Source organism: Topomyia yanbarensis, chromosome 1 (assembly GCF_030247195.1).
Source record: "Topomyia yanbarensis strain Yona2022 chromosome 1, ASM3024719v1, whole genome shotgun sequence".
Classification (NCBI taxonomy): Eukaryota; Metazoa; Arthropoda; class Insecta; order Diptera; family Culicidae; genus Topomyia; species Topomyia yanbarensis.
Window position 1 is genome coordinate 177,200,812 of NC_080670.1, and position 18,648 is coordinate 177,219,459.

The 18,648-nt window shown below is 44.6% G+C and overlaps 2 protein-coding genes across 6 annotated transcripts in view; both read left to right on the forward strand.

Annotated features, from left to right (window-relative positions):
• Window positions 1-3,973, forward strand: part of LOC131682507 (myosin heavy chain 95F) — a 117,899-nt gene extending 113,926 nt beyond the window's left edge. For all 5 annotated transcript variants that reach the window (XM_058964038.1, XM_058964055.1, XM_058964030.1 and 2 more), the window contains 2 exons: window positions 2,339-2,577; window positions 2,709-3,973. In XM_058964038.1, coding sequence (XP_058820021.1) covers window positions 2,339-2,577; window positions 2,709-3,058 — 589 coding nt within the window. In that variant the 3' untranslated portion in view covers window positions 3,059-3,973. The remainder of the gene's footprint in view (window positions 1-2,338; window positions 2,578-2,708) is intronic.
• A 10,492-nt stretch (window positions 3,974-14,465) lies between these two features.
• The window catches only part of LOC131682532 (trigger factor), a 31,923-nt gene continuing 27,740 nt past the window's right edge, over window positions 14,466-18,648 (forward strand). Inside the window, exon 1 of the mRNA XM_058964077.1 lies at window positions 14,466-15,520. Within this exon, the coding sequence (XP_058820060.1) occupies window positions 15,454-15,520 (67 nt within the window). The 5' untranslated portion in view covers window positions 14,466-15,453. The remainder of the gene's footprint in view (window positions 15,521-18,648) is intronic.

An 18,648-nucleotide genomic window follows, 5' to 3' on the forward strand; every position in this document is an offset into this window, starting at 1 on the left:
CCATATGTTCATTGATTTTAAGGCGGCGTTCGATTCAGTGAAAAGAAATGAGCTGTCACGTGCGACGTTGGATGGCTCAAAATCAAGTATTCGGATTGCAGATGAGATCTCAATCTCATTTGTGATCTTAGATGGGCTGAAGCAAGGTGATGTACTTTCAAGTTTGCTGTTCAATATTGCTCTTGAAGGAGATAGGAGAGCTCGCGTGCAAAGGAACGGAATTATCATCACAAGGTCGCATATGCTCCTTGGTTTTGCGGACGATATTGATGTAATTGGAATCGATCGTAGAACAGTGGAAGAGGCCTTCGTGCCTTTTAAGAGGGAGACAGCAAGGATAGGCTTAGTCATCAACAGGGGCATTGGCGGTCTACGTAACCGGCTTAGGTCCCGCAATCTGCAAACGTCGCCTTATACAAGATACTGATCCTCCCTGACGCTCTTTATGGTCACGAAGCGTGGACGTTGAGGGAGGGAGATAGGAGAGCAATCGGAGTCTTCGAGCGTAAAGCAATACGAACAATATTCGCCAGGATATGCGAAAATGGAGTGTGGCGTAGACGCATGAATCGTGTGTTATACCAAGTATACAAAACAGTGGATATTGTTAAACAGATGAAATACCGCAAACAGCAAAGGACTGGTCATGTGGTACGAATGTCGGAAGAAAGAATTGCAACAACAATATATAGCAGGGAGCCAGAAAGAGGACGTCGACTTCGTGGGAGGTCACGAACATGTTGGCTATACGCAGTGAAAGATGACCTGAGATCCCCGAAGGTGAGGGGGAACAGGAAGGATCTAGGAAGTCGAGCGGGTTGTGTTAGTCTAATCTGTTGAAATAAAAGTGCTTAAAAGGGAATTCAACCAATGATGAGCAGCCACAAAAGATAACCTGAAATCCCCGAGTCGGTCGGTCATCCTAGGAAAATTGTTCCGGAGCCTGCTGTGTGTCAAATATCTACAAACCGACTGTAGTTTGCAGCCCAGATCGAAGTGGTGTGTCACTGAAGAAAACGCGAAGAAAGAATCAATTTGTACAGGAGAAACATGAAAATGCTCCACATGGGAGGCGGCTCGCATCGTAAAGATTCATCCGGATTAAGTAGGAACCATTCGAACAGTTACTTTGCGGCTTGATCAGACTGAATGCCAGCGCCCTGTTCAGAATTGTTTAAACCACTACTTCCCGGGTCAACCCAAATATCTATTATCTTTGTCAAAGAGACGCGTCGCGAGAGAAAAAAATTAATGTGGAATTACATAACAATTCTAACCAAACATGTCAAATGGTTCTAAGTGCAAATGACAGTTTCTTTTTGTTTACTTTCTCTTTCGCTAATAATTCGGCAGTTTATACGTTTGTTACTCAACGCTTAGCAGAATAAGCTAGTCGAAATCAGAGTTTTTCGATATATCCTGAAAGAATATTGAAAAGTTTTATGATGACGCCGTAATAATCGAAAGAGAAAGCAAACAAAGAGAGGCTCTTATTTGCACTTAGGACCATGACATGATTGTCGAGAATTGTCTCGAACTGTTAAGAAACAAAAAACCAGGGTTCGCATAGAGTAGTTGGTAAATCGATTGCCTTGTGCGCAGCTTACCTGGGTTCGATTCCAAACTCCGCACTGTTCCGTTGAATCTCTAGTAGATTATTGATGTCCATGCAAATTTTCGCTCGCTATTCATATATTATCCTTTCCTTCATATAACTAACCCGAACTCCGACTGTCATACTTCACGCAACTCTGAGATGTATCATCAGCACCACAAACACCTCCTATTTCGCTAATAAGTATAATGAAGAGCTAATCTGCCCATGATCGCAAATCAGTCCCATAAAGATAGGAAATCCCATAGAAAACGGGACAAATATGCGATCATGGGCAGTAATTTTCTTATGCAATTTTCTAATCAATAGCATTTTATAGAACTTTTGCACTGCACCGACAACAATCAATCTGCATGTGTGAACGATTTCCGCTAAACATCCTACCTATGCTTTCTGATTTTTGTAGCTTTCATAAATATAGACTAATTACTCATGTCGCTTTTCATTGAAAACACCTGTGGATTGTCCTGGTGTTGCATTTTTGAGCAGAGTTTCATTCCCACTTTTGCTCGAAAGTACTCTACCAAAGACAACTCCCACTTTGGCATCTGTCAATAAAAAACGACAGTTCTGTATGTTCGTTTGTGTGTGTGTGTGTGTTTATCATTAGAACCAGAGTAGAACCTACGTAGACCAAACCCCACGTTCGAACTCGATCAGTGCTTGAACCGTTTGACCCTAAAAACTTTTCCATCCACCACGACCATCTTCCCCCTTCCGCAGATCTGAAGCAATTCGTGCCCAGCAGCAGCTGATCGAGAAGCAGAAGCACGATCTGTCCAAGTGGAAGTACTCGGAACTGCGGGACGCAATCAACACCAGCTGCGACATCGAACTGCTGGAGGCCTGCCGCCATGAGTTCCACCGTCGCCTCAAGGTGTACCACGCCTGGAAGGCAAAGAACCGCAAGCGTACCACGATGGACGAGAACGAACGAGCACCGCGCAGCGTCATGGAAGCAGGTAGAGCACATACAGAATGAGTAAATTAGTTATGGAAGCTGCATTTCAACTTCGTCTCATCGAAACTCGACACTAACTTAGTCATCTATACAGGTTCAGAGAATGAGTTCAGATTTATTTTCCTATTTCAGCCGCCCGCGCACCGCCACGCCTATCGCAGAAGCAGGAAATCACTACCGGTTCGTTGCACCGCTATTTCCGCATCCCGTTCGTACGGCCCAGTATTAACCCGGAGGACAACAACAAACGGGGCTGGTGGTATGCGCACTTTGACGGCCAGTACGTCGCTCGCCAGATGGAGCTGCACGCCGACAAGCCACCCATCTTGCTGGTTGCCGGCGTTGACGATATGCAGATGTGCGAGCTGAGCCTGGAGGAGACTGGTTTGACGCGAAAGCGAGGTGCTGAGATTCTCGAGCATGAGTTCAACCGTGAGTGGGAGCGGAATGGGGGTAAACCGTTCAAGAAGGTAGGCAAGTGAAGAGTTTTAAATGAGACTTCCGCGGAAGGGTTGGATTCAAATCGGAAAATAGATAAATTTTCGAAAATTTCAAAAGACCACACAAAGTATTTTCATCATCAATCGGAAGGAGTGGGTTGTACTTCGGTTGATTTTCGAGTGTCTTGCGTTTTGGTGCCTTTAATTTTTCAAAACTATATTAAAAAATGTGAAGTTTATTAGCGACATTCCGGAATGAAAGAAATAAATTCCAGTGTGAGTATTTCGCTTTATTTTTGCAATATTACCCGCTTACCTTTCGCGAAGATGTTACAGTAACATAGCAAATAGTCAGCTTTTTAGTGTGAGTTATTAAGGTTTAGCGACTGTTTTAATTTATGCTTAAAAAGACAATATTAAACGAAAGATTTGATTTATTCCGCGATTAATAGTTGAGCGTTATTTTACAGAACTAGAAAATCATTCTGCGCAAACCGTTTCACCTAAGCGAGGGTTAGATATTTGTTCGCTGAATCAGGCTTCGGAGCTGGCGACAGAAAATTAATTATTGCCGTCTATAAACAAACAAAAAAAAAACTATTCATATAATAACTGTTGGTGTCTGAAATCGTTTAAAGCAAAACTTATTTATCAAAGAACTTTCCTGAGAATATAACACAATGAACCGGTGATACTGTTCGAACTAAATGGTTCCAAAATTAAATTAAAATTCACTGATAGAGACGAGGTAAGGGTGACTATAAAAGACCATTTATTCCCAATCCTACGCTTTACTGGCGGGGAGAGACTTAGACGCTATTTAGAATTTCTCTATTTACACCACACACTAGACAGCGATTGCGGAAGGAAAGGAGCGCAGAGTTAGTTTCAAAAACTAGACCTACTAATTCAATATTACGACTAAAATTAATTAAAGTACTGCAGTTTTTACAATGATATCACTGCTTTCCGTAAAATAGAACAAAAGAAACCCATCAAGCGGATCGGTCCCGAAACTGATGTGATGTGGTATAGAAACATCTGCTCAATTGATTGCTGGGAACTAAATTTAACCGCAACAAAACATTGGCTCAAGTTCTAGAACGTTCGCCGGGGCGGCGCGCCGTGCGGGTTAATAATTCAATTTCGCGCGCGCGACAGGTCAAGTTCATATCGCTCGTTCGGTCTGTCACAGTAAAACAGCACACGTGTTCGAAGACAGACTCCGAACGAGAACCTCCCAGTTTGCCAAAATGGCAAGGTGAATGGCCGTACCAGGTCAAGTCAATTCAATTTATGACCGCTTACGCTTAGCTAATGCGGAGCAATTTTGTGCTGATTGGCTGAAACGTTTGCGTTCACCGGTTACGAAAACTTAGAAGTGGCTTAGTTTGGCCGGATCTTAGGCGGTTCTAATTGAACCTTTCTGATGAGGTTGACTTCAGTGGGAAGATGGTCCGGATTATCTAACAAGATCTAAAATTGCGTAATATGGGTATACACTGATCTAACATAACCTCGCAAAATTCGCTTTGTTTGAACATTATCGGTTCAGGGATCAAACAAAAGCAAATTAGATTTAGAAAAGTAATACGTTAACTTTAATAAGTCGGACTTTCTATTTTGCATTTTTCTCATCAATCACAGATTGACTTGGTTCGTTAGCAATTTACAATTACGATATATTAGGTTCTTTACTGACACAGTTAACCTCACTTTTCTTGACAGTTCGCTTGTACTGTTTACATGGACTTAGAAAAATTTGTGGATGACTAGATTCGCTCGAAGTAAATCGTAAACAATTTTTCTAAGTCCATGTAAACAGTACAAGCGAACTGTCAAAAATGAACACTCAGTTCATTTGTGACGTCAGCGTGAAGTATTGTTTTGATCCGTCAAACTTCAAGTACAAACCGAAGGGAGCAAATCAAATTTATTCATCTATGATTAAATTAATTTAATAATTGTTTAATGATATTGAGAAATTTCAGAACTATGGACTGGTCGCTGTGCAGTTATGGAACTATTAACGAAACAGAAGTTCGTTGGAGACATATCGAAGCTACTTGGTGTGAATTGAAAATTTCTCTGGCAATGAAATGAGCGATTGCAAGATGGAAGTGGACTATCTAGACGTGCAAGTATCAGAAAGGCCTCGTTCTGAAAGGACGAAGGCATTGTTTCAAGCTGTGACCAACAAAATACGTCACAGTCCGTCGAGATCCATGAATCAAATAGCTAAGGACTACAATAGGTCACGTATGACGGTCCCAAACTTCAGTGAAAAAGATCTTGGTTAATGTCCATGGAATCTCCGACAACAGCAGCTTTTCTTTCTGAGGCAACGAAAAAAAAGAGACTGGAAAGATGCAAAATGCTAAAGGGTTGGTTCGCAAATCATCCTGACGTCGTCGTTCTCTATTCGGATGAGAAATTATTCGATGTAAGCCACAAATTTAACCATAATCCCAGCAATACTGTTTCGGTAGCTATTTCGGATAACGTTTGAGCCATTTAGCTCTTCTCTTGCTGTTCGTCTCCATCTATTATGAGCACTCGACAACAGACCAGATCTTCAGCGTGCGGCAAATCCTCCAGAAATGTCGTGAATACCAGGTCCCAACGCACCACCTGTTCGTCAATTTCAAGGTGGCTTACGATATAGCTGAAGAGCTATAGAAAATTAAGAACGAACACGACTTCCCCGGGAGGCTAATCAAATCGACGATGGAGGGGGTGCAAAACTGTGTAGAGATATCGGGTGAACTCTCAAGCCCATTCGGATCCTACCGGGGACTAAGACAAGGTGATGGTCTCTCGTGCTCCAAAAGAAATTGCGATAAACAAAAAAGTCACCCACTCACTAAATGTATCATGTACAGAACGCTAATAAGACCGGTGGTCCTCTACGGACACGAAACCTGGACCATGCGCGAGGAGGACCTGCAAGCACTTGGAGTCTTCGAGCGCCGTGTGCTTAGGATTATCTTTGGCGGCGTGCAGGAGAACGGTGTGTGGAGGCGAAGGATGAACCATGAGCTCGCCAGGCTTTACGGCAAACCAAGTATCCAGCCGGTGGCCAAAGCCGGAAGGGTACGATGGGCAGAGCACGTTGCGAGAATGCCGGACAACAACTCTGAAAAAATTGTGTTTTGCTCAAATCCGGCAGGTACAAGACGACGAGGAGCACTGCAGACCAGGTGAGCTGATCAGGTGCAGCAAGATCTGGAAGGTATCGGACGCAACCGTGGGTGGAGAGAGGCAACCGCGAACCGAGTGTTATGGAGACGAATTGTTGATAAGTTTATATCAAATTAATTGATGTAACATCATATAAAGAAATAATAATGTCGCCATTAAGCTTTCGTCTCAATGAGTCGCTTAGCTGCTGATTTCATAAACCATTTAGCTCCTGTTTCCGTGAGTCATTCAGCTCCCGGCCGTATCAGGATCTACTCGGATATTCCCCGGGGGTGAACTAACCCTACTCCTACTGAGAGTTTCCCGAAAGAGGAATTTCTACCGACACTGATACTCGCTTTCTAGAACAATTTAACTCCTAGCTTTATCGAGATCTGCTCAGATATTATCCGGCAGTGCAACTACCCTACTCCGACTGAGAGTTCCCCGGCGGCGGAATTTCTCTCGGTACCGATGTCTGTTACGTGAGCCAATAGCTCCCAACCAATTAGAATCTTCCCTACTGTAAAGTTCCTCAGCGGTGGATTATTCCGATGCTTGGTTTTTCGTTAACCATTTAGCTTCCCGCTTTGTCCCGGTTTGCTCGATCTAGTCCCCGGCGGTGGATCTGGCCTGCTCACGAGCTACCCGGTAGAGTATCGGCATCGGTCTGGCGATTCTGGTGTCCGATTTCTTGACGGAGAGTTCCCCGGCGGCGGATTTTTTTTCGAGTTAGATTTGTTGTTTCCCGGCTTGTTTCTAGTCGGCCGCGTTGCTTTGTTGGTCCTTTCACCACTTCCTCTGCAGCTCGGAGAGTATACTCGTCACTACTCTGTGGGCGTCCCAGATCTCTTCGACGATATTGTCGACTATCACGCTGAGAAAACCCCTTGGAACTTCTTCGAACCTAGAGCATCCGAAAACCACGTGTTCCGGCGTCTCTTGAACCTTCACACACTCCGGGCAAAGGGGTAACGAAGTGTGTCCTACCTGAGCAGCACTTCCTCCGTCTTGTGGTGAGCCAGCTGCAATTTGACATCAACATCCAGGTTTCCACAATGTCTATTGTCTATGACGTCACCATCTCCACTTCCTCGAGGGTCTCGCCGGCTATCGTCAGGACAAGGTCATCTGCAAAGCCGACGATCTCGACTCCCCTGGGCAGTTGCAGTGTGAACACTTCGTTGTACGTTATATTCCAGAGCGTTGGAACCTGCCGTAACCCTAATCGATCTCTGTCGTCTCGTAGACCAGTACTTGGTTATGAAAGTAACTTTTCAGACCCTTGCACAAATAGTCTGGGAACGCTGTTGAACGCATTATTCACGTCGATCGATGTTACGGCGCGGTAGCGATTACCTCTTCTCTTTTGCTTCTTTGCTTCCTCTGCGTTCGGAATAACTGTGCGGATGGAGTCCACCGGCGAGATCCCTTTCCGGATTGTCTCTACGGTAGTTCGTTCTCACTTTCAGTGTAGTTCGTCAGCCTGTTGAGGAGAACTTTACCAAGTGTATCCAGCAGGCATGTTGGCCGATGCGATGCTGGATGTTCTAGAAACGACCGGTTCGCGGTCTTCAGTACCACGTTGGGGATATTGTTCGGACCGGGAGCTTTCTTCGCTTTCAGCTCTTTTGCCACTATAAGGAGCTCGTCATTTCCACCGTTTGCATCAATGTACGGTATAGGCGGCCATGCCATTGGGTGCTTCGGGAAAAACGGGTTTGTCAACGCACATTTCAGCTGGCGTCGTTGAACGCTTGATCTTGGCCGTCTCGACACGATAAGCATCTACTTCTCTGCACAGCTCCATGTAGCAGATGGACTAACTAAGCACTATCTCGCGTTTTAAAGCGGCCCTAGCCGCCCTGAATGTCACCTCACACTCTTCTATAACTGCCTCAGGTCTCGCTCTCCAAACGCGTCTTCTGGAATTTTTGGCAGCAACACAGGAATACAGTCGTTCGTTTCACCAATACGCCGGACGTCGGCAGTTCCTCGCCTACATTTCCTTCGTCTTTGTTACGTCACACGCCCTTGCTAATGTTTCCGACTACTCATCGGCATTCGAAATTAGACCGAGGCTGTTAGCTCGAAGTGCTTCAACAAAACGGTCCTTATGAAAGTCCTTCCGCTGTCGATATATGTGTACTGTTCACTAACTCGCCAATTTATGTTATTCATTAACGACGGACTGCAGAATGTCACGTCGATGATGGATTACCGAACGTCTTTTATGGAATGTGCTAGTGGAACCTTTGTTATGCAGCCTTACATCCAGCTTCGCCAGGGCGTCCAAACAGCTGTAACCTCTTGCGTTGGTCAGCCTGCTACCCACGCTACGTTCTAAGCGTTAAAATCTCCTTCTACAACCACCTGCGACCAACGAGTCGTTTAGCGCGTGTAGCATCCGATTGTATTGCTGTGGTGCATAACAGCTGCATACGAATACGCCATTGATCCTGGCGATCACTAAGCCTTCGTGTGTGCTATATCGACCATCATTTGGATTGCCGCCATCCCTGCACTATCCACTACCCCAGTTACCATTATCGGGAGGAACGCGATGCGGTTCTGCAATAATTGCAGATTAGGCAGGATCATCCCCATCATCATTAGTCTGCTTTCACCTTCTTGTACGAAGGGCACTTGAAGTCGCCCATCGTGTGGTCATTTCCGTCCTCCGGTTTGTAGATCATGTCCCTTGGTTGCTTCGTGCAGTCTCTAGCAACGTGCCCCTTTCCTCCGCATTTTATACACAATGCAAACTTGTCTCGGGCCCTTGCATTTCGTCGCCTAATGTCCGAGGTCCAAGCATCGCTCCATCTGCGTGGTAACTCACGGAGCGACTCTCTGCGAGCAGACCGACCATTCGACTTTTATCTTGCCGGTGTCCGCCAGCTTGTTAGCAACGACCACCGGTAGTCTAATCCCTTTGAGTGCCTCCATACGTTTTCCGGATAGTCGCCTGCACATCCAGTTTGCACTGTTCGATCAGTGCACCCTTGCACTCAAATACGGCTTCCTGCGACAGGACTCTCACGTTCGCTTCGCTGCCTAAGGGTTTAGCAACGAGCTCGCGGTAGGTCGAGCTCTTGATGGAAGGATCCTTCTTCAGTTTGATGATCATATTGCCTTTCTGAGTACGCCTCGTTTTAACAACGTTCTCTCACAGCTCCTTCAGCTCTGGGTCCTCTCTCACTTTCTTGAGAAGAGCGGCGTAGGACATCTTATCGTTCGCTTCGATGATCAGTGCATCGCCCTTGTACCTTTCCCGTGAAGGTTTGCGTTTCTCTTTCCTTACGTTTGTTTCCGTTCCTTCCGCTTCGCCTGCTGACTTCCCACGATACACAAACCACGGTCTTACCCAACGTTTGTCTGGTGGCTGGTGCCCTCCAACTCGCTCTTCTGCTTTTTCGGATTCTCCCTGCGCGTCCCTCACTTTTTTCTTAGAGCGAGTATTGTGGAGACTCTTCGGTGTCACTTCGATTTCTGCCATCGCGTGTTCTGCGGCTTTCATCAGAGCTTTTTCGGCTGATTCAGTTCTCATAAAGAGCGCCATCTGCTCGCGTTCAGCAGCTATTACGGCCGATTTAATACTCGACGCTAGCTGCCTGACGTTTGTGTGCACATCCTTCGCGAACCCATGGAGCTCGTCAAGTACGACTTCCCAAGATGTGAATCATTCTGGGTGGTGTCACTACCTGATCTCAGGGTGAACACACGATTCAGTAACCCCATCTCATGTTGGTACTCGCTATGGCTATCGGTGGCGTAACAATTGCGATCTCTGCAGCTCCGTGCAAACGCAATTGCGCTCTGCATGCCTTTCCGTGCTGGTGGGTCCCAACTCCAGGCTGCTATCTCCATTCGTGGTACGTAGTCGCATCTTGTGATCCCATGGTTATCTGTGGCAAGCAAACAGACCATGCTAGGGTTGACACTATCCTTCATGGGGAGCAGGGATTGTAATTCTCTCTCACTCACGCGAGAAGTAGCTTATCCGATGTCCAACTTTTCCGAGATAAGATGAGTCGCAAAATTCTCCGTCTCCACAAATAGCGTGAGAATGATTTTCCGGATAAAATTTATTTGACTTTTTCCTTCTCACCGGAGAAGGTGATAAAATTTTAATTTCGTGAAAATTAATAAAAACTTCAAAAAATACACTCAATTACAAAGAAAAGCGGCAAAGGAGTATGATAGACTTGTTTTATCGTGTTTTGGAATAACGACAGCAAAGCAGGGAACGCAAAAACGATATCGTGATAAACTCATTCACTCATTCTCCGGCTGTTTTATTTATCCGGAGAAATAACACGTTGTATTTATCCGGAGAAGTTGTGTGAGTGCCAATAACTTTTCGTGTGAAAATGTGAGTTTTTATTGTCGCAGTAGCAATTTATCCGGGCGCATTTACTCATATGAGCGATAAATGCAATGCCTGATGGCGAGTAGTGTTAGAGCCGGATCGGCGTTACCACCTAGTACCACCAACTAAATGGTGACGAATTTTGAACGTACCAGGAGACCTGCCCAGGGTTTGGAGGGACGGAGGCGGCCATGCTGTTAGCTCACTCGCCATTTCAAGTCGGTATCACCCTTCCTTACTCAGGGACAGTCTTCCCAAATGAACATCGAACACCATATTCGCTCTAGTTCTGTGCTCATCCTACACCATAATTTCGTGTGTAAACTCGAACGCGCTAATGCGTGCCAAAACATGAGCACATGTTCGTCTGCACAACCGAACCCCATGTACGTACGTGGTGTTCGTACACACAGGTTCTTGATACTAGTTTTCTCTTTATATCACCCATCATCACTGGCATTGACTCATTCTGTTTTGTGTTTGCCTTTCTTATATACGCACACGGTGTGCGTACACGATGTTTAAACCTAAGTTTGCACATCGTTCGTTTGGGTTCGGTGTTCGATGCAAACCTGTACACAAAGGCATGTTTGAGGTTGAACGCGGCGTGCACGAAATTTTGTACACGGGTGTCGATGTCTACTCAGGGAGTAAACCAGCACGCCTGTCAGCCCAGAGTCGCCGTTCGATTCGTGATCCGTGTCCTGTTCGTTGAGGTTCACCATGGCCAGTATGTTGTAATCAGGATGTTATTGGCGTCGATCTTGACGTGCCGGTTGTGCTAGAAAACTTTTATTGCTAAAATCTTAGATTATTGGAATCTTAGGATCTTAGCAGAAGCGACACAGGGCTTCGACGGAGCTGCTTTAGGAATTTTTTTAGAGGTTTAGGAGGTTTAGTAGAGACCAATCCAAGCCCCATCATATTCTAGTATGACCGCCCAAACTTGTTGTAGATCCGGGAGCAGGGAGGGGTTTGTTAAGCCCCTGAGCTTCTGTCTCTGTTGCCCGCTAGTGTATGTGGGTGTGTGCGTATATATTTTCTAATATAACTTATTTTTCTCAGAGGCTGAACCGATTTGCACAAACTTAGTTCCAAAAGAACGGTAAAACGCTCTCATAAGCTGCTATTGAATTTTTGAGCTTGCGGCTCCGGAGATACGGATTGAAGAGTGCGGTCACAAAGCACATTCCCATATAAACTGGTACCACCGTGGTACCCAAATGAAGCAGTACATATTAGAATGGGTGTAACATTAGTTGAATTTGCCGGTTTAGATCACTAATGACCAATCAAAGTAGCTTTGACCTCATTGGCCGAATATGACGGTTCTTGGTGCCCCCGGGAAACTTGCGTTCCAACTTAATATCACACCTATTTTTCAACAAATTCTTGTCCGATGTTTACAAAATTGATTTCAAATGAAAGTTACAACACTCCTATTGACTACTATTGACTATTATTCTGATCTGACTTTTGGTTCCGGAGTTACATGTTAATTAGTAAGGTAACACAGGAACGTCCCCTATAAACCGTTACAATCGCAATACCTCAGAGGTTAAAAATCTATTGACATCAAATTGCTGCAATTTTCAGATCTAGACTACTGTTTTTGGCGAAAGAAGTTATTGTGTACTCCCGACATTTTTGGAAGTCTCGGGCTTCGGCAATACACTTAGGTTTTTTACGCGGGGGATACAGGCCGCGTAAATGAAAACCGCGTAAATTTCAAAATCCGCGTAAATGAAGACCGCGTAAATTTAAGAATCCGCGTAAAAAACGCCTAAAAATACCGCGTAAAAAATAACCTAAGTGTATTCCAGAATTCAAGTAATATCGGTTATTCGGTGTTGATTGAACCGATTTTAATAAACCAAATATCAAATGGAAGATATAAAATATGATTGGTTGTACCTCCATCGGCCCTTCTTCAAGCCCTCCCTCCCCCCCCCCCCCCCCCTCACCACTCGAAGTCTCGTTGGCCACATTGACCACCATAAAGGTTCCGGCAGTCCCGCAAAAAATGGCATAGTTTCATCCCCCTCCTGACCCTTACACCCCCACTCTCTCATTACTCCCCTCCCCTTGGACTACCATCACACCGGCATTCCCTTCATCCACACCGCATTCCAAAATAAGATGGATGCATCCCCCCTCTAACACTACTAACGTCTCTCCCCTTCTAAACCCATTCCCCCTGCATTCCAAAATATGATCACATGAAGATAACATTAACCTTATGCTGATTAAGCTAATTAACTATTCTACTTTTTTGTTCAAAGTGTGTCAGCGTCCACCTTCGTGTTAGTCGGCGGATACGTGCTGAGATATTTCGACAAGTTGGATGCCAATTTCGACAAGTTGGATAAGGGAAAAAATACGGTCCTGGGCTTTGTCCGAGCACCGCAATTATAGAAACAACCGTGCCCACCCGAGCAGCACCGCTACAACAAAACTTGTTCTACAATAAAACTTGTTGAAAAGAAGCCTACATAAACTATTATTCAACTTATTTAGCAACTGAAAAAGTGCACCAGAAAAAGTTTATGGTTATGCAACAAACCGCGGCCATTACATGTTGCAAATGTTGCTTGGGCAGTGATTTCGAAAAATCTCCAGGGCTTTAACCGGCCACTGCAAACTCAATTATCACATGGCAACTATTCAGCGCGCTGAGTCTTTTTCATGTGATCTTTGTGAATTCGACTACGGAACCTCATATCATCTGATATGCAACTGTCCAGCGGTAGCGCAATTGCGATTTCGAGTCTTCGGCTGTCCTTATATAGACGAAACCATGTTTGGACGACTGAAACTCAGAGACATACTAAAGTTTCTTATCCAATGTGGTATAAAGAGCTTTAGGCTTATTCGCAGGCAAGTTGAACTACTTGTGAGTTTAACTTACCTGTTGTTTATTTTTGTTTTTGTGCTGTTATTTTTCCCACCCTTCTAATTCTACTTCCCCACACCTCCTTATCCTTTCCTTCCGCTCAGGAAATGATGAAAACACACGGCAAGGCACACATCCCCGACTACATACGTGGAACGTGCCATTTAAGCCAATATATTCTGATTCCTGATAGCTAAAAAAAATGTCATCCTGTTTTCCGAAATTTTGACACGCAAGCAATTCGGCTTCAAAAATCTCAACACATCTTTTTTAGGCTTAACAAAAACGTTAAATATGTCCATTGAAACGAATTTCTAAATTTATCGCTTTAATATTAGGGAAACTTTAAAATATTTAAAATCAGATTTAATAATTAAAATGTAGACAAAAGGGCCTTCAAGCTAACGCAACGTACAGTGTCCAATGCTTTTTTTGTCTCAAACCGACCATACCACAGTTAACGAAAGGCCAACTAGTATTCCCGGAAGCCTTCCCAAGCCCCCAACTATATCACGAACCTTGCATTCGCGGTCACGCTCAAGGCACCAGCTTCCTCCCGCAAAGCTAACCTTTCAATCTAGTTTAATGATTAAATTTTCATCCAAAAATCGATCCAGCCGGCGGCAGCCATCAGCCGAATCAAACCTAATTGAATATTAAATACGATCACTTTGCGCGAAATCGCATTCCACCAGTGGCACAAGCCGTCGTCGTCGTCGTCGCCGCCGCCGTTGTCCATCGACGTCGCTTCGGGGGCGGCTTCGACTGCTCTCTCGCTCCTTACGTTGATTATTTTTCTCTGAGATTTCGAATCACTTCTCATTGACACTTATATCTTCCACCCAGTTCCCAGACCAATCCAGCCATGGTTCGCCGCGGATTAACCAAGCGTCGGTCGACCGGGCCCCATCAACCACGTGCAAGAGAATCGAATGGCGGCGTCGGCATCTCTCGGTTCAGCAGCTTGCCGCGGAAAGAAACAGCTGCCGTTTTAAAATGATTGTTCCTCGGAACACAGCCGCTCAGTTCCATGCGAACAGGCGCACCGTTAGGACTAACTGGAACGGGACTCCAGAGGGCGTGTGTAATCGGCAGGCAATCCGGTCGCGACAACTCGTGCGTGGTGGGAAGAGGTGCTCTATCGAATCGAGTGCGGAAAGGTTGGATTTCTTATCAGTTCCAATTGCTTTTATCAAATTATCGGTGGAACGCAGCTGATTACGCGATTCGAACATCACCAAATCTGTAGGGGCTACGTGTGTGATATCGGATCGGACTGGTATATAGTGAGAAGTATAGTATTTCGGGAGATTTTCAAAAACGTGGAACACACCAGCGCTCGCGGGCAGCACGTCACTTTGTGGTGGTGTTAATTTCTTTATTTCGCCGTACCTGGGATATTGGAGAACCGAAACGTGTTAATTTTCGCAAAGGAAGCGGATTGAAATTCCAAGTAGGCCGGGATTTGGTGAATGTGATTGTTGTGCGTCGCAGGTTACCGAGGAAAACCTTTATTTTGCTCTGTATTTATTAATCAACGGTACAAGAATGTAGCTCATTTGTGGACCGCCAAGCTAGCCTAGAAGTGAATCGAAAGGCAAGTGTCGTGATGAGTAATAATAGTAATTTGTAGTAGCAAGCGATTGGTGTCAATTCATTTTGTAAGTAGTGTCGCGTGAAGACTTGCGCTAGCCGATTTGGTGACAAGAAGTGATACTAGTGCGTTTAAAATAATTGCTATCACTAGTGCGGGATTGAATCGGATTTGAAATATTTCGTTGACTAACCGCGAAGGTGTTAATAAACAAAACCTACATCGAATGCGAATATTCGCGAGCTCTGAAGTCATCGAATCAGTGAAGACGCTTAACTGAAAATATTTGCTAATACGTTTGTAAGCATCACCTAGTGCGCGGGGGATTAGTTTGCAAACTCAACAAAAAGCTTAATCAATAACAATCATCATCTTCATCCTCGGAATCAGCAGCTATAAAGATGAAGGTCGCCGTCGTCAATTTACGGTGCGCGCTCTCGGTTCTAGTAGCCATCGCAACCAGATTTGGTAAGTTGCTGTTCGCGGGTTCCTTTGTTTGATTGCTGATCAACGCAACAGGTATAGATGTGCTATCTGCGGTGGATGGGTCTATTTTTATTACTTCTTTTAGGAGACAGGAAATAAGTTGAAAGATGGATGACATCAAATAACTCGGGGGCTAATTTAACAACTGACTCTTGTGAATTGTCGTTCGACGGAGACCTATCGAACAAAAACTGTGTTATGGTTAAATAGTTGTTATGTGTACAAAAGGACTGCATTATAGATGGGCGAGTATGAGAGTATAAACACCCAAACCCGCCCTGGATTCCGGAACCACTATTCAAGGGCTACCCAATCCTGCAATTTTGAATTGTAAAAATATGGCCTATCGCGATAAATCTACAGTGAGTCTACCGGTTTTTTAAAATAGAATCTGGCGATGCTAAGCGCGGCAGTAGGTCTCTTTCAGAGACCCATTAACGCGGACTTCCGGATGGTTAAGTAGCACTGTTAGACCATTCTAGCAAGAGAAAACCGATGCAGTTATTACACCAAAGTTTCAGCGAGTTTAGGAGGTGCTGCATCGATATGAGAACAAAAACGCTAAAAGTAAATAGTCTGAATTGAAAAATCAAAACAAATTACAAACTGTACATTCAAACAACAAAGTAGAAACCATTTTTTCTACGCACTCATCACATTTTATAGACCTTGCAACGGTGCCACCAAGTAGCGTGCTGCGTAACGGGTTACAGATTCTGCAAGCTGGTTTCAGCTAGCTAGGAGCTGCAGAAAACAAAAATAGCAAACCCGTTTTGCAAACTGGCCACCGCCGATCTACTATCGATGTGAAACGAAACAGAAACTCGATGCTGCAACCTGTCGGTTTTGTTTGTTTTTATACCAAAGGTTGTCTCGTGGGCTTCTCCGGAGGGATTGCTTTGGATGGTGTTCTGTCTCGGTACAGCTTGTTGATCCGGATCTGCCATGATGACATCAATGATTGATCTGAAGATTTTTTTTATTTCCGTTGCTTTCAAAGCAAGATATGATAATGAAATACTGGGAAACTGTTATTAACTGGTCAACTTGCCATTAGTTAGAGCAGCGCCTGTCATCTTTGTTCAACGCATTGAGTCAAATGCAAGCGCAACAATAGTGACTACTCGATTCGAGTTTTCGTTGCGCTAAAACACGAGAATTTCACCGTTTTTAGGGCATTTGTGTTATTATCTTGGTTCTTAACAACGCTGTTGATGCCAATTTGTACGCATTCCATTGATTGTAGTAATTAATGAATTAGTGAAGCACTCTCCTTGGTATGGTTCAAATAGACACTTTACCCTAATTGGAAAGACGGTCGCTCTAGTTGTTTTATTGGCTAAAGAAATTGGTTGTAATTTTTTTATTTATTTGTAGAGCAGGGAAAAGCTTGCTGGAGTGCAGCTCATTTTCGCCTCTTCTCCAGTAGACATAAAACCTTCTCATCTTTTTATTGTCAACAGGCATTATGCTAACCCTAATGACAAAAAAGCTAATTACTATACAATACATAGAATATAAATAATATTCAATGATAGAGCATACTAGTAAGTTCAGTACCTAATAACTATGTCTAACATCAACTCAAAAAGAGGAACTTTCTTAAGTACTACTTACAACATAATACAACAAATTTAGAAACGAAAGCAACTACACAGTGCCCTTGACGTGGTCCGGGCGCTTTTCCGCGAGAACATTGTTTTAGAACAATCGCTGGGATCCCATCAGGACCAACGTTGCATGATGTTTTTAGTTTTCTACATGCAGTAATAACTGCATTAGAAGTGATACGAGGATATTGACCAATGGGGAGCCCACATGGAACTCGAAGAGCAGCAGTAGAGATTTGCGAAGAGTTCAGTTTATCACATATAAAACACTGCTGAATTGCTTACGAAATAAATCACAAATATCTTTGGTGGATGAAGCATCGTTTGCACCAGGGATCATAACCGATGGTAAACGCCAACTGCTTTCAAAATGTATGAACTGACAGCGGTTGGGGTTTCAACCGGATTCATTTTTTGGGCCAAGCGAAAACGGCATGAAAGATGATTCATGCATGCTCATTTCGGATCGGCTATTTCTGCACAACCGTGTAGTCAGCAAATTTAACAACGAACACATCCGGCCTTATTCTGCGCGGTGTGTGACGTGAGGTGACTAAACTCACCTTACTTTACGTGACTTTTCACTCGATTCTTAGAGCCGATTCGGGTGAGATGAGATTCTCCATTGCGGTTAAATGAGCGTTTCACGTCACCCGAAGTGACTCTTCAGAATTGGGTGAGAACAGTCACGTAGAGTGAGATGAGCGGCCCTATTCTGCGTGGCGTGTGACGTGAAACGACTAATCTCACCTCGCTCTACGTGACTTTTCTCACCCAATTCTGAAGAGTCACTTCGGGTGACGTGAGATGCCCATTTAAGCGCAATGGGGAATCTCACCTCACCCGAGTCGACTCTCAGAATCGTGTGAAAAAAATCACGTAAAGTGAGGTGAGTTTAGTCGTCTCACGTCACACGCAGCGCAGAATAAGGCCGGAGATTAGTCGTCTCACGTCACACGCCGCGTAGAATAGGGCCGATCAGCAAAGTGAGATTTGTGTACTGATTTTTAGCGCAATATTCGGCCATATTCTGCACGGCGTGTGACGTGAGACGACTAATCTCACCTCATTTTACGTGACTTTTCTCACCCTATTCTGGGAGTCGACAAAGTTCAGATTTTTTTTTATATTGAGAGGAAGAATTCTACAGCAATCTTAAGAATAGAAATACAGTTCTACGCTCCACCAAGGTGGCCCATAGAACAGTTCAACCAGATGATCGACAGGCTCTCATCAGACCTAGTGGGCCGGAAACCGGTAGTTATAACGGGAGACTTTAACGCTTGGGCAGTAGAGTGGGGCAGCCGCTGTACAAATAGCAGGGGCCAAGCGCTAATGGAGGCACTTGCGAAACTCGATACTGTGCTGGCTAACAATGGCTCCGCTAGCACATTCCGTAGAAACGGGATGGAGGCATGGATTGACGTAACATTTGCCAGCCCGAGTCTGGTTCCAGGCATGGAATGGAGGGTAGACGAAGGCTACACCCATAGCGATCAT